We start from the raw sequence: 16,163 nt of genomic DNA on the forward strand, positions 1-16,163 counted from the left end.
AATGTTGTATTACTGTCTCTGGGGTTTTCTTTCAAGTTGCTCATGCCCTTTCTGCAAGTTTTGATGGTGGCACTTTTGTCTGCACGTGGGTAGACAGTAAGAACGACAGCAAGCCTGCCTCCTGGCCCACAGCTAATGTAAGACAACACAGATAGGAAGACACTCTGATTTCTGAGAGTACCTTAGACACAAGGTACTCTCCACTTACTCTCCAGCATCTTCTGTAGCCTGCAGCCCTCATATTCTCTGGGACCACACATGTCTTAAAAAGCCACGTCAAGCTTACTGAGGGAAAAGGTCATTTTTCCTTCCTTTGTTAAAAATAACAACAAAACCCAGACTTTTAAAGCATTAAAAACACAGGGATTTTAGAGGTGCTGCCCAAGGTGAGCTGACCAAAGCAGAAGCAAGGTCGTTTATGACTTTTGCGTCACTTCCCAATGTAGCAACAGTGTAGCCACCTCTGAGCATTTGATTAAAACTCCATCCAAAACCACTGCTTCCTTTGCTTCAAGGACAGTTTCCCGGACAGGTTGACGCTAGCGTGGCTTTATGTCCAGAATTAGAAAATAAAAGTATTTTATTACAATAGGGTTAAGATTTTAAGCTCTGGCACAGGAAACATTGAGTTCCAATCCAGACTGTTCAGTTGAGAGCTAAGGCACATTATACCATTTTTTGAGTCTGTTTTTTCATCTGTAAAATGGAGGTATAACCTCCACCTCACAGGGTTACTGTGGGGATTAAGGAGATAATGTAGTTTTAAAAATGTAATAGCTAACATTTCCCAAGTGATTCTTACAGGCCAAGTACTATGTAAAGGACATTTAAAAGTATAATGATAAAATGCTTATCATATGCCTGTTATGGCTTGTGTGCAGCCATCTCATACGTGCATTTTTGCATACTGAGACAGGATTCACATACCACAAAATCCACCTGTTAAAAAATGTAATTCAGTAGATTTCAGCATATACAAAGTTGCGCACTAATAGTCACCACTATCTAATACCAATTTCAGAACATTTGTAAGATCCCCAAAAGAAACCCCATATCCATTAGCAGTCACTTCCCATTTATCTTTCCCATCCTCTTCCTCAAGCCCTGTCAACCCTTCATCTACTTTCCGTCTCAATAGATTTGTCTATTTTGGAATTTTCACATCAATGATTTGTGACTAGATTCTTTCAGTTAACAAAATGTTTTTACCATTCATTCATATTGTAGTATATACCTTGACTCCATTTTTTTTTAAGGCTCAATAATATTCCACTGTATGGATATATAACATTTTGTTTATCTATTCATCTGTAGATGGATATTTGGGTTGTTTCCACCTTTTTGCTATTATGAATAACGCTGCTATGAACATTTGTGCACAAGTTTTTGTGCAGATATATGTCTTCAATTCCCTTGGGTATATGCCTAGGTGTGGAAATGCCAGGTCATATGGTAACTCTATGTTTAACTTTTTGATGAACTGCCAAACGGTTTTCCAAAGTTGCTGCACCATTTTATATACTTAATTTCTTTAAAATTTCTATTGATTTTTAGGGTTTTTTTTTTAACATAGGCCTTTTCTAAATTTTTCCTTTCAAAATCGTTGTCATTAACATTTAAAAATCTTGAATGTGTATTATGTTAATTAATAGCACAAAATTTAAAAGTTACAAAAGGGTATATAGCAAAAAAGTTTCTCTCCTACCCTAATCTCAGCCAATTATGTCCTTCCCCAGGAGCAACTGATGTTCTGTTTCTTCTGTAGCCTCCCAGAGACACCCAAAGGGAAAAAACATATATGTGTGTGTATGTGTGTGTGTGTGTGTATGTATACATACAGTCTTTTTGTTATTGTTTTCTATTATTTTCATAGAAATGGAAGCATATTACACACAATTTTTCTTTTTTACATGTATTTCTCTTTAAGATGGTTCTACCTCAGTATCTACAGATACACCTCATTACAAAAGAATAGCTATGTAACATTCCACTGGGCAGATGCCTCACAATTCCTCTGAGTCTCCTATTGATTTGTAGGCTGTCTGCAATATTTGCTGTTACAATGCTGCAAGGAGCAAAGTTTTACATATGCCATTTCACATGTGTGTACAAACCTTAGGATATCTTACTAGAAGCAGCAGCAAAGGCACGTGGATTTGTAATTTTGATAAATATGGACCCGAATATCTTTTGGATTGCAGTTGAGGTCTTTTCTTCCATTGTGTATTCCAACTCATGTTTTGGTATCTGATTTTAAATAATTCCCAAGCCAAGATTTCAGCCAGGAAGGAAGCAAATCATTTACTGAGGAAGACTGAAGATGATAAGGTCATAAATTACTTAGAGCCATTGGCCTAGAATGAAGGGGGGAAAAAGTCTAAGTAAAAGGAGCTTGTGTTTTGTGTTTTACTGAATAGTTTAAACTTATCCAGTATTAAAAAGAATTAATGGTCTGGGCACCATGAAAGTACAAAGCAGTCTTTGCCGGGAACCTACGCACCAGAAGCAGAGGGAGGTGAGTGCAGTGCTCTGGGGAGAGTGGTTTCTGGTTACAGAGACAAGAAGCTAACCACCAGTCCAACTGGGGAGTCCACCACTTGAGGTGAATGAACAATTAAAAGGAACGAATGAAACATAATGTTATATCCTTGTTTTCATTATTATTTCTTAGATTCAAATAACCAGAAGCATATGCTAGAAAGGAATATATAAATACAAAGATTTTTCTACCAAAAAATCACAACACGGACTGCTAAAATAAAACTTACAAGTTAATTTTTTGTGTTTGGAATGAAAAAAACCTTTGTTTTCACTTTGGAAAGGAAATATACGAATGCGGAACTCAAGAAGCGCAGTGGGCATACAGTGTAAAGTTAAGTCAGTCTCGACAGTGGCCTCTCATCCAGTCACTCTTCTCCAGAGGTATTATATTCTCAAGGAAGAATAAAAACAGGCAACGTGTAATGATTAGTGAGGAGCAACTGAAAGACATGTGTCTTCTATTCCAGTTCTATTTTTAAAATAAATTTAAAAGACCAGATCATTTAAAGCAGTGGTCCCCAGTCTTTTTGGCACCAGGGACCAGTTTCATGGAAGATAATTTTTCCACTGACAGGGTGGTGAGGGGTGGGTGGGGATGGGGATGGTTTTAGGATGATGAAGCATACTACATTTATTGTATAGTCAAACCTCTCTACTAATGATAATCTGTATTTGCAGCCACTCCCCAGCGCTAGCATCACTGCCTCAGCTCCACCTCAGATCATCATGCATTAGACTCTCTTAAAGAGCACAACCTAGATCCCTTGAGTGCACAGTTTACAGTAGGGTTCATGCTCCTATGAGAATCTAGTGACGCTGCTGATCTGACAGGATGCAGAGCTTATGTGGCGATGGGAGCCATGGGGAGCAGCTGTAAATACAGACGAAGCTTCTATCGCTGGCCCACCACTCGCCTCCTGCTGTGTGGCCTGGATCCTAACGGACCAGTACCGGTCCTTGGCAGGGGACTTGAGGGCAGCAGATTTAAAGAATCAAAGAGTTCAATGATGCTACAGAAAACATCCAACTTCCATGACAAATATGTTTACCTCATTTACTTGATAATTTAGAAATGTATCTCAAGGTCTTTAGATAATATTTCCATTGATACTTCTCAATTTCTCACTTTCAGGCATTCTCTCTTCACTTCCCACAAGGAGATGAAGATTTAGCATTTTCTCCACCCACCTCCAGCCCCATCACACACATGCACACCCTTCTCATTCCCCCAGTAGAGTTAAACTCTTCTTTTGGTCAGTCAATATTCCATGTTCACATAATTCAAACTATATAAATCCTGTTCACAACTCTGATTATGTTTGCTTTCTCACTTTTACTTACCTTTTATTTCCTGGTGGCTAATAATTATTTTATTTGCTTCCTTGGTTTTCTGTGTACTTACACAATTTCAAAAACAGCTTCTATTCTAGTTCCCCACAATTTGATGTTTAAAGGTATAAAATTTAGTTAAAATCTTGTTTATTGAAATATTATCCCTACTAATGAAAAAGCAAATCGAATATCCTCCAACATGGAACTCAATAAAGACATTACAGTTGTCCTAGATCATCAAATACTTTGTAAATCTCAAAAAGAATAAGGTTGATCAACAAGTACTCATACATGCACCAAACTGAACCTTTAATTTGCTGACATTATGTATACCTACGATTCTAATATCTTATAATAAGCATGTACTCATGGAAAATCAGAACTTCTGAAATAAAATGTTTTCAGAAAATGAGTGCAGAGGAGTGGCTGTAAAGGAAGCACTCGCTTATCCTGAACCGAATACTAAATTTTAGACGGTAAAATGCTTCAATTTCATCCCGGACAGATGCAGGGTGGCCCAGCATCTAATGAGAGGAGCCCAGGGAGGCGCGCCTCGGCCACAGCACACTCTGGGGAGGCCGCTTAACCAATCAGCGCCTTGGTTCCAGGGCTCGAGTCTGCATGAAAATGCCCGCCCTTTCCTTTTCTACAGTGTTGGGATGCAGAAACACAGCGACACCATCGCGGGGGTTATCGACTTGGACAGCGCTCAGCCTTCAGGGCTCCTAAACAGACTTCTCATAACCACACTTCCATGAGGCTAGGCCCACGGACGTGAGGCGGGGCAGGGGCAGGCCGTCCCCAGACTCCCGGACTCTGTCAGGACACACACGCGGACAGCATGGCTAACTTTCTAGGGGTTGTGAACACCCGGGCGAAGGGAATAAAACAACAGGTCTACTCCCTGGAAATTAAACGCATGGGCAGGCCAGAGAGCCTGTGTACACAGCCTCCGCGGGGTCGGAGTCCTCAGGGTCCACGCCGGGCTCCCAGGCCGGGGCCGTTCGCCCCGCTCCTCCCACCCTCCACCCCGGCTCAGCCCCGGGCGGGAACCACGCACCCACACGAGCGGGACGCGCAGGCGATCCCCCTGCAGCCGGTTGAAGGCGGGGAAGGTGCTCCAGGCGAGGACCCCGCCGCGCTCGGGTCCCAGCAGGGCCACAAGCAGCACCTGGTGCTGGAAGCGCACGGTCGGCTGCTCCTCGTAGCTGCTCCGCTTCAGCCAAAAGCCTGAGTCAAGGAGGGCGGTGGGGACGCGGTCAGGACGGCCGGCCCGGGCCGAGCGGGCCGCGGGGAGTTGTGGGGAGCACCGTCCGCGGCAGGCTCACCGTGGCTCCGGAAGGCCACCAGCAGCGGCGGGATGTAGGTGAGCGCGGCGGCCAGCAGCAGGAAGAGCGCGGCTTTGGAGCAGAGCCCCGCGCGGTAGCGGCGCTCGACCGGGTGAGAGAAGAGCTCGTGGAGCGCCATGAGCGTTGCGCGCAGCCACCCCTCCCGCCGGGGGCCCCGCGGCGATTCGAGACGGAAGAGCAAGTTTGGCTTCTGTTGGTTGCCATCGCCGTGGTCTCCACGGCAACCGGGGGCGCAAAGGAACCAATCGTAAGGACGGGGGCTTTCGCGGGGCGGGACTAACGCGGCGGCGCGCGCCGCTGGACAGTCGCCCTCGCTTAATGCGTGCGTTTCCTTAAAGGCTGAGTGGTCGTGTAATAGGATGTTTCCGTGGACTTGAGTCGTAGCCATCGTCTGTGTTAACATTTGTGTAAAATAAGATTTCATAAAAGTCGACTTATAAGTAAAGACCTGCTTCTGTGTCATCTATCAGCCCCCAATTTGGTTTATACTGAAGTCCAACCAGTGCTTTGGTCCTGGGCTAAGACCAAAGCCAGGTTCCTTTGCCTCCAAGTTTTCTGTTGCTTTCACGATGCTCCATGGCAGGACAGCCGTGGAAACACAAAAACAGAAAAATCCCCAGGCTCTTGGAGGGATAGAGGGAAATCACTAAATAGCTCTCTCTGACGTGCTTTGTTACAGTGTATTGGGTACAAGCTAGGCTAGGGGTTTTAGGGGAAGCCGTGGTCGTCCCCAAAGATAACATTGGCTTATCACTTAATTGAAGGCTTTGGCCGAGGCGGGATGATCGCTTGAGCCCAGGAGTTGGAGACCAGCCTGGGACATAGTGAGACCCTATCTCTATAAAAGACAAAAGAAACTAGCTGAGTGTGTGGGCATGTGCCTGTAGTCCCAGCTACTCCGGAGGCTGAGGTAGGAGACTCGCTTGAGCCCAGGATTTGAGGTTGCAGTGAGCTATGATGATGCCACTGCACTCAAGTCCAGGCAACAACAGAGCAATACCCTGTCTCAAAAAAAAAAAAAAAAAAAATTGAAGGCCTTTTCTTCCCCCTAGACCAATATGGTAGAGGATTTTCTTTTTAAAAACTATGTTCTATAGCAAAGTTCTTCATCAAAATGTTCTGAATGATCACAGCACAGTGTTAGAGTGTGAGATTTATGCTCAAATTGGAGTCCAGTAGTTGATGCCCCTACTTTAAAGGCAACCTAGAAGGGCTATTAGATGATGAGAATGGCTGAGATCCTAACAACACAGACAACACAACACAGATAGAGAGAAAGGTCAAGACCTGCCCATGTGAGAAAACTATCCCATGGTTCTTATCACAGTCCAAGACAACAATTAAGTCATTAGCCATAAAATGCTTTTGACATATCATTGGGTACAGTACTAGACATTCTTGCTTTAAAACTTTTCTGGGATGGCAACACAGCTCTTAAATACAGCAATTGTTTGGCTTAAACCTATGGTATGATTCTGACATTATATTGTATCTATGCTTTAAGTAGATGACTCTCATTTACTTAAATAAAATAAGGGCATTCAAGAATAGATGAATCTAGTATTGACTCCTGTGAGTTACTCTCCTTGAGGAAGAGGGTGTTTGCCTCCCAAGCTCCTTCTCTCAACAGAAGCAAACAGACATTGTACCTAAGTCGCTGCTGAAACAGGGTGACTGCTAAGAATTTAGGTGTATGAAGTGCTTCAGACTTCCCTGAGATGCCATGAGCTTTGAAAAAGTATTTAGTGATAATGGATAGTAATATTTACTCTTCAATTCCATGATTTGTAGAAGCTAGTCTTTGTGGTTTTATTTGAATTCCTTGAGAGAATATTATACTTTTTAAAAATGCCAAAGAATTATGTACATCATCTTATTTTCATAGATTCATGACTAAGAACTGACTTCTCAGTTTCCATTTCCATAATGTTCTTGTGTTTCATATAATACAATTTACCTCCAAGGACAAAAAGAGTCATTTTCTTAAAAAGTATATATTTTAATTGTGTTCCTCTCCTTTAGAAGAGCTCCTATTTAAGGTCTCTGGAATCAGCTTAGAACTCCTGAATGTCTTCAAGGCTTTCCAACATGTCTTTTACCTTGGCATTTATCTATATTGCTTTCCAATTCCCTCTTCCAACCCTAGCCTTTGTTTTTATCTGGAAAGGAAAGTTTACACTTTGAAAAATGTACCCTTCTCTCTGCATCAGAAGATTCACAGTCTCTGTGAATTCTTTCTTGTTAATTCTCCCTTGTCTTTGTGCTGATCCCTCAGTATCCATGTTCTTAGAACTCTCCAAAGTTTGAAACTCATTCTCTGTGCTTTACAGATCTGTTAATGTTTAATTACATATATTCATTATCCTATTTCTCCTTCTGACTCACCTCCTCAACTAACTTCCCCCTCAAGGAAGGCATCCAGTGTTCTTAGAACATTCAATAGCTAAAGACAACGACCCAACAGGTAAAGGTGATGTGTATGATCAATGCAGATGAGATAAGCCAATTAGAATGGTGAACTGGAAAAAGGCACTGATAAAGTAGGTAAGGATAGAAGAGAGACAGTGCACATCATTGAGACCGTCAGGAGATGTGCCTATGAGTGGGTGAGCAGTGGATCTTCCCCTGACAAGCGTACTAAACTCTTCCACATGCAAGGTGATATACATGTGCCTTGGACTAGGACACAATGACCAGCTCTGTAAAGGGAAGCAGGGGACACGAGTCCGATTTGTAACTTCCTTCATCAGATTCACAAGCACATGGCAGGGTTCCTGTGCCCAGTTAAGTGAATATATTCCTATTATATGTTCACCAGCTCAGAAACAGATGATGACCCAGACCAGACTGCCTTGATGACTCTGCTTGGATTCATTGACGTGAGATGAAGAACGATCCTCATTCTTTGAAGTTTAATTCTATTTGTGAAATAGACATTTTCATAATTTCACTCACTGTCTAGCTAATCTCATCCAGTTCAATAGCTTTGAAGACTTCTCTGACTTTGAGACTCATTCACCTGGTCTATGTCTTCATTTGGATGTGTCTCTTGGGCATCTCAGACTTAATATTCCAAAAACCAAACTCTTGACTTTCACTCAAGACGGCACCACCCTATTTCAGTAAATGCCAATTCCATTCTTACAAAAACCGTGACTTTGACCTGTCTCTCACATATCACATCTGATCTATACAGCAATTTTTACCAACTCTACCTTCAAAGTATATCCAGAATACAACTGCTCCCCATCACCTCTGCAGATACCGTCTTGGCCTAAGCCAACATCATCTTTCACCAGGAGTATCACAATAGCCTCTTAACCATTTCCTGGCTTCCACCATCACCCCCTACAGTCTACTAAGCTAGCATGATCATTTAAAAAGGAAGTCCGATTGTGTTACACCTCTGTGTAAACCCTAGACTGACTTCTCATCTCATTCCAAATAAAATCCAAAGTTCTACACATGGAATTCAAGGCTCAACACTGTTTTTGTTCTAGATCTCTTTGAACTTCTAACACACTATGCCCTTGTTTGTTCAGCTCCCGCAACAGGGAATTTCTTCCTGTTCCGAAAATATGCCAATCACTTTAATTAGCATTTCATCCCACAGTCACTCTCTGGTCACCTACCCTGCCTTATTTTTCTATACAGCACCTATTATTACCTGACATATTTATTTTTTGTCTTGTCCCAGTAAATGCAAACACCATGAGAGCAGGGGTGTTATCTGTCTTGTTTATTGTTTTACCCCAGCAGCTGGAACGGTGCCCTTGTATGCAACAACACTAATTTCTAAGCATGAAATTCAAAGAATAGTTCACTTTATCAAAAACAAAAAACCCATTATAGTTGCTCAGACACACAAACTTAAAAGAACAAAAATACTTTTAGAATGAAGCCAGGTTGCACAGCATGGATCAGGAATTTCAACTGTAGGAAATTAAGACGACAATGTCGAAACATACAGGCCTTCCAGCTGCCTCAGAATCACAAGTACATGGCTGGGTTTAAGTGCCCAATTAAGTCATATTCCCCTTAAATGCTCACCAGCTCATAAACAGATAGTGACCCAAACCAGACTGCTTTGATCACTCTGCTTGGAAGAAAGGAATAAACATCACCGATTGGAGAACTTCAAGGCATCTGCTGAGGCAGGTGACACACAGGCATATCTGGGCAGGCCAGTTTCTCTGGTCTTACCTCCATGGGAGAAAATAATTAGCAGGAAGAACTTCCTACCTTGAGAAAACCTCTCATTGGCCAATCCGTTCCACTGCAGCAAGGCTTTTGCTCTAGTTTTGGAGGGACATGCTCTGAAGAGTCATTCATGGAATAAGGAGTTGCTCTGTGACGACATATCTGTATAGTGAAAGAATCTGCTGGGAGAAAGTGATGCTTAAATCCAAGTCAATTAATTTATGAGGGGAGGGGCTAACCCCTTTGACGTTAGCACCGAGGTCATGACCTTGGGCCTGAAGGAATAGCCCAGCTGATCCACTGGTGCACAGAGGGCATTTGGGGGAGGAACAGACTCCAGCCTGTGCTGGATCAGGTGTGTGATGATGGAGATCATCATTCAGTAGAGGGCGCTGGGAGAACTGACTACCTGAAAAAATAAAGCTACCTGACCCCACCTCATGCTGGTCAGCAACATTAATTCCATGAGATTATAGATCCAAATGTGAAACACTAACTACTAAAGCATTGGAAGCAAATGTGAAGACCTTTTTTGTTATCTTGAGGAGGAAAAAGTCTCTGGAACAAGACACAAAATCCAGAAGCTGGAAGATAAGGTTTCATGTTCAACAGCAGGATACATTATGGTGAGGTGGTATTTGATTCACAGGTATCTCCATATGTTTAAACTAATCAAATTCTACACTTTTTTTTTTTTTTGAGACAGAGTCTTACTCTGTTGCCCTGGCTAGAGTGAGTGCCATGGGCACTGTGTCAGCCTAGCTCACAGCAACCTCAAACTCCTGGGCTCAAGTGATCCTACTGCCCCAGCCTCCCGAGTAGCTGGGACTACAGGCATGTGCCACCATGCCCAGCTAATTTTTTCTGTATATTTTTAGTTGGCCGATTAATTTCTTCCTAATTTTAGTAGAGGCGGAGTCTTGCTCTTGCTCAGGCTGATCTCGAACTCCTGAGTTCAGACAATCCGCCCACCTCGGCCTCCCAGAGAGCTAGGATTACAGGCGTGAGCCACCGCGCCCAGCAAATTCTACATTTTTAATACGTGTAGATATAGTATGTCAATTACATCTCAACAAAGCCGGTTTTTTTTTTTTTTTTTTTAAAGAAGCCTTAGGAAAAACACCATAAAGTAGGTTAAAAATTAAATGACAGACTAGGAGAAAGTATTTGCAATACAAATGACAAAGCATAATTAAGACACAGACCAGGAACTCCACAGAAAAATGAGCAAAGGCCTTGAACAAAGAAAAAGGAATGCAGTTGATGAATTAGCAGGAAAAGATGCTCAGCTGCCCCAGAAATTAAAGAAATGCAGATTACAACACCAGCAAATGACATTTTTCACCCTTCAGTTAGGCCAAAAATGAAAATGACTGATTTAACCCTGTACAGGTGGATGGGGTGTGTTAGGGACTTGGTAGGAGTGTAAGACAAAGGCACCTTGAAGCCAAACCCTAAAGCTGGTGGGAAGCTGGAATAAGGGGACACAGGATCTGTGTCAGCCATGAGAGGTTGACACACTGCTGTGTAGAAAACGTGATATTTTCTTGATTATAAAATAACAACAAAAACAAGGCACATCCCTGATATTATTACAGCTTCTTGAATAGTTGATCAGTTCTATGCACCAAAAAGGTAACAGGAAACATTTTCCCTTGTGCGCTCACCAAGCCCTCTCATACTTTCCTTGTCCCCTCCTGAATTCCCACCCCCACAGCAAAGGCAGCAAGCATGCTTGACGCTGACCATTGGTCATTGCTGGGCCTACACACTTCTCTGCTGCATGACAGGGCCTACAGGTAAGGGCTAGGGGGTCATTCCAGCCCCGGCAGCAGAGAGGCACGGCCTGGGCTCTGGCGGAAAGGCGGGAGCTACAGGCTGCCAGGAGCGCTCCAGCCTCCACTGTACCCATTAGGCGATGCTACGTAACTAATCACCCCAAACTCGAATGATTGCAACAGAATGAGCATTTTTATTGCTCCAAAGTCTAGGACTTGGCTGGGCAGTTCTGGTCTTAGCTGGTCTCACCCCTGTGTCTTCACAGGTCCTCCTGTCAAGGGGTGGAGTCAGTTTCCCACCTCTGAGTCTGGGCTGCCCTGGGACCTGCTCGGCCAGTAGAGTGGAGCAGAAGTGGTGTGTGCTGGTCAGCTGATGGGCTGGGGAGGGGCTGGCTGGTCTAGGATGGCCTTGACTGGGACAACTGGACTCTCCTCCAGACAGTCCCTGTTGTCCAGCAGGCTGGCCTGGGCTTGTTCCCATGGCAGGGACAGAGGTCCGCAGTAGAGGACAAACACGCAGGTTCTCTTCATGTGAGGGAAGCAGAATACGTCGTCCCAAAATATGCCTCTGACATAAAATTATTTATAGCTTAAGGCAACTAAGAAGCAGGAAATGCAGAAAAACCTTTGTCTACCTCCCCACTTTTCTGCCTAAAGGCAGGATGTAAATTCTCCTTCACTAGAAACAACTCTAAACTCTTCTCCCCCAGAGATGACACCTAGCAAACATCACTCCATTAGGTTCCCCTCATATATTTACTTCCCCACAGTTTCCTGCCTTTGGAACCCTATAACTGCTTTCCTTGGTCCTGTCATTTCTATACAAATTTATTTTTCTTTTCGAAGATGCTATATATTCTGGAGTTCTAAGCTAACACTTTGAGTTACTTGTGTTGAGGTCTCTCTCACATGATGTGTGCTGCATGCATTAATAAACTGGTTTTCTCTAGTGAATCTGTCTTTTTGTTACGGAGCCTGTCTTAGCATGCCTTGCACTGCTATAACAGACTGGGTAATTTATAAGAAACAGAAATGTATCGGCTCACAGTTCTGGAGACTGGGAAGCCCACGGTCCAGGAACCAGCATCTGACAAGGGCTTTCTTACTGTGTCCTAGTGTGGCCGAAGGCAGCACATGATGGAAGAGCAACGAGAGGGCGAGAGAGACAGAAAGAGGCTGAACTAGTTCATCCAGAAGGCACCACTCCTCTGATAGCCAATCCACTCCTGCAGTGACAGCATTAATCCCTTCATGAGAGCAGAGTCCTCATGGCCTAATCACATCTCAATAGGCCCCACCTTCCAACACTGTTGCATTCAGGATCAAGTTCCCAACACATGAACTTTGGGGGACGCCTTCAAACCAAAGCAGAGCTCCAGATGAAAGCCCAAGATGTCTAAAGGTAAAGTTTTGCCTCCCCTACAAGGCATAGGCTCGAACCTGGCACACTGGGACGTGTGGCACATTCTACTGGCCAACGCAAGTCAGGACAACCCCAGATTCAGAGGTGGGGAATACGAGGCTACAATAATGGTTCCTGTATCCACATGAGCTGTAGTCATGGAGCAAAAAGTGTGAATACAGCAGCCATTATGGCAGCCTCGGTACAGTTATCCCCACACTGATCCACAGGTCTCTATCCCATCACAGCGTTGGACAGTCCCCTGATAAAACTTCCCTGTCGTGACTACACCCTGACAGGGACCAGGCATATGTGAGCAGCAACACAAGTATCTGCCTCCCCTGAATCACCAGCCTTGGCTTTATTGTCCTCAGTCAGCCAGGCCACCCTCTGTCTTTGTCCTGAAACTTGATCTGGGCTCACTGGAGGCTTTCCTGGAGTGCACCGTGAGTAAGGAGCAAATCTTGGAGCCAGCCATCTGTGTCCTGGCACCTTGGGAGTCAGGGGAGAATGGATGAGTCATAGAGCAAAGGAAGTGGACACAAAGAGGCTGTTAATCCCAACCCTTGATACAATCTGTGACCCAAGCAGGAGCAGATGCAACTTGTGGGATGCCACTGTCAGGTGGGCTTTGAGCCCATCCAAGCCTTCCTGGACCCCACCAGGCATCAGCATCTCCCTGTACTGAGTCTGGGGTGGCATGAGTCTCTTGCTCATCCTTCGTTGCCTGAACATACCACACTGGCTGGCTGTTCCCAGGCTGACTCCCCCACTTGACAGTGGACTCCTTCCAGGCAGTCACTGCAGGTTGCTTTTATCCCCAGCGCCCAGGACAGGGCAAGGTGTGGGGCAGGGGGCTGTGGGGAATGCAGGGAGGAAAATGGCCAGCAGCAGGGCCCCAATGCCCGAGCCAACTGCCCGTCACACCCCTTAACATTGTGGTCCTCCAGATGTTAGTAGCCCATTGCCAACAGCCCTAGAGAAACATGTCATTGTCAGAGCCAGATGATCTTGCCCTATAAGCCTGTGATTGGATCCTTTGTCATAGGCCATCTCCATCCCCAGTGTGGTTTACCGTTGGGACTATGGGTATTGAAGTCAAAGATGTGAGGTCAAATCCTAGCCCATGTAGTAATCTATGCGACCCAAGCATTTCTGCTATGGTCTGAATATTTTTGTTCCTCTAATCCCCAAATCCATATGTTGAAATCCTGACCCCCCATCTGATGGTATTTGGGAGGTGATTAGATCATGAGAGTGGAGCCCTCAAAAATGGGATTAGTGTCCTCATAAAAAGGCCCCAGAGAGCTGCCTCACCCCTTCTTCCACAGGAGGGCACAGCTAGAGAGCACCATCTGTGAGGAAGGGGTTCCTCATCAGACTCCACTGGTGCCTTGATCTTGGACTTCCCAGTCTCCAGACTATGAGAAATAAATTTCTGTTGTTTATTAATTACTCAATCTAAAGTATTTTGTTATAGTCTGGGTGCTATGGCCCATACCTGTAATCCTAGCACTTTGGGAGGCTGATATGGGAGGGTTGCTTGAGGCCAAGAGTTCATGGACAGCCTGGGCAACATACTTAACTTCAGTTTGAGGCTGCAGTGAGCTCTGATTGTGCTAGTGCACTGCAGCCTGGGGCACAGAATAAGACCCCATCTCTTAAAAAAAAAATAAAGTATTTTTGTTACAACGGCTTGAATAGACTAACATTTTCTAAGCTGCAGAATACCCAGTAATAAATCTGTGGTTTAAAATACCTTCCCCTTGTTATGTCATCAGGGAAAGATCCATGTTTTCTGTGGACCAAAGCTTCTAAAGTGGCAAGGAGTCTCCAACTGGCTTCAGCTTCAAAGTCAATATACCTGTGCTTACTCCAAGTAAAGCAGAAAATGCCAGATCCTCCTTGCCCTGTTTGCTTCCTTGTGAGGATGTTAGTCCACAACCCAGGTTCCACCAATCTAAGGCCACACCCAGGCTGAGCGTCAGAAGCTAGTGGCCACCAGCAACTGATGGCAACTGATGGCAACTGACCGTGAAGGCAGCTCCCTTGTTTCAGAGGTAAAAAGGTCAGAAGTTGTGGTGGCAACGGTCTCAGTCCGAGACCAGCTCGGTGCCCCAGTGTAATTGGGTTGACTTGTGTGGCCTCAAATCTGCTTCCTTGTCCTTCCCAGAGGTTCTGTGAGCTTTTCTTTTAAACATGTATCGAGCACTTCTTGGCTCCCATTTCCTGAGCTCGGGACTAAGCCCTCCACACATCCAGCACCCCTTCCAGGACCCCCTTTGCGGCAGAGCCAGGTGGTGTGGCCTGCAGGCAGGAATCTCACTCTGCTCTCCCCCAGGGCCTGGCCCGGAAGTCCCAAGGAAGACAGAAGCAGCCCAGAGCCTTTACTCTTCCAACCTTCTGGCGAGCCTGCCTAGCTGCATTCACCCCATGACCGGCCCCACCTGCCTTCCAGGCACTGATCATGCTGCCAACCTCTAGCTCTGGCACCCGCTGCGCTTGGCTTGCTGCCGCGCCCCCCTCAGCCCTGTCTCTCCCACCTTTCCTCCCCACTGCATCTCTCCTGGCTCATCCCAGATGATAAGCTCTGCGCCCAGAATTTACAGCCTCCTGTATCTCCCAGCTGTGTTCCTGGCCATGACTCTGCCTGCTGTTCCCTAAAGTAAAGAAAACGGGAAAATCTGACCCTTCTTCATTCAGAAGACAGGTCACTGAAAACCTGATTCACCCTCCTCTCCCCAGTGGAATGTGAGAGCAAGATCTCTCTCCTCCCTTCATCCTCCTTCTCGCCGTGTGAACTTGGACAAGTCCCTTCACTTCTGAGTTTGCTTTTCAAACGTTGCAGGCTGTAAATTCTAATGTGTATCACACAGGTAAATTACTGTGTTCATTTCTGCAGGTAGGCTCTTTCCCTTTGTCAGGAGGAATCAAAGGTTCACCTCTCCTGGGCAGGGTGATAGGGGGTGTGCGGGCTCCTGATAGGTGGGTAGGGAGAGGCTAGTGGGAGACCACAAGACGTGTCTTGTCTGATTTCTCACTGAAGACATAGGGAAATATAACAGCCAATGGCTTTGATGGAGTGTGATGCCAAAGTCATAGGGAGAGTCCAGGCTCTGTGTGCGTGCGTGTGTGTGTGTGTGTGTGTGTGTGTGTGTGTGTGTGTGATGTACAGACTTCTGTGCCCTTTAACTCACAGCCAGGGCTGGGGAACCCCTCTCAGCAGCTACAGGGTGGATTGCAAAGGAGAAGAGAGTTAAGAGGAACGGAAGCACTTGACTGGGAGCTAAGTCATCTGAACTTTCTCCCTGGGCTCAAAGGAAGCAGGGGGCAAGATTTTCACTTGCCATGAAGAGTGCACCTGATGGGGATTCGGCTCATAACGAGGACTGAAAAGAAAGCCAAGAATTGGGAGAGAAAGAAACATGGAGTTTGGGATTCCCACTTCAGGGGAGGAACCCGCACACCCAGTCCCTAGTAGGGGAAGGACCCGCTTCCCCGTGTGCCCCACCACCTCTGCACCAGGCACTCGCCTCCCAGGCCTAACAACCGCCCCAACTC

The 16,163-nt window shown here is 45.2% G+C and overlaps 1 protein-coding gene across 1 annotated transcript in view; it reads right to left on the reverse strand.

Annotated features, from left to right (window-relative positions):
* LOC105807977 (transmembrane protein 231-like) overlaps nucleotides 1–5,343 on the reverse strand; it is a 10,822-nt gene extending 5,479 nt beyond the window's left edge. Inside the window, exons 1-2 of the mRNA XM_012641515.1 lie at nucleotides 5,202–5,343; nucleotides 4,927–5,103 (exon numbers count right to left, since the gene is read on the reverse strand). Of these exons, the coding sequence (XP_012496969.1) occupies nucleotides 4,927–5,103; nucleotides 5,202–5,340 (316 nt within the window). The 5' untranslated portion in view covers nucleotides 5,341–5,343. The remainder of the gene's footprint in view (nucleotides 1–4,926; nucleotides 5,104–5,201) is intronic.
* Between the last annotated feature and the right edge of the window lie 10,820 nt (nucleotides 5,344–16,163).

Source organism: Propithecus coquereli, unplaced genomic scaffold (assembly GCF_000956105.1).
Source record: "Propithecus coquereli isolate 6110/MARCELLA unplaced genomic scaffold, Pcoq_1.0 Scaffold165, whole genome shotgun sequence".
NCBI lineage: Eukaryota > Metazoa > Chordata > Mammalia > Primates > Indriidae > Propithecus > Propithecus coquereli.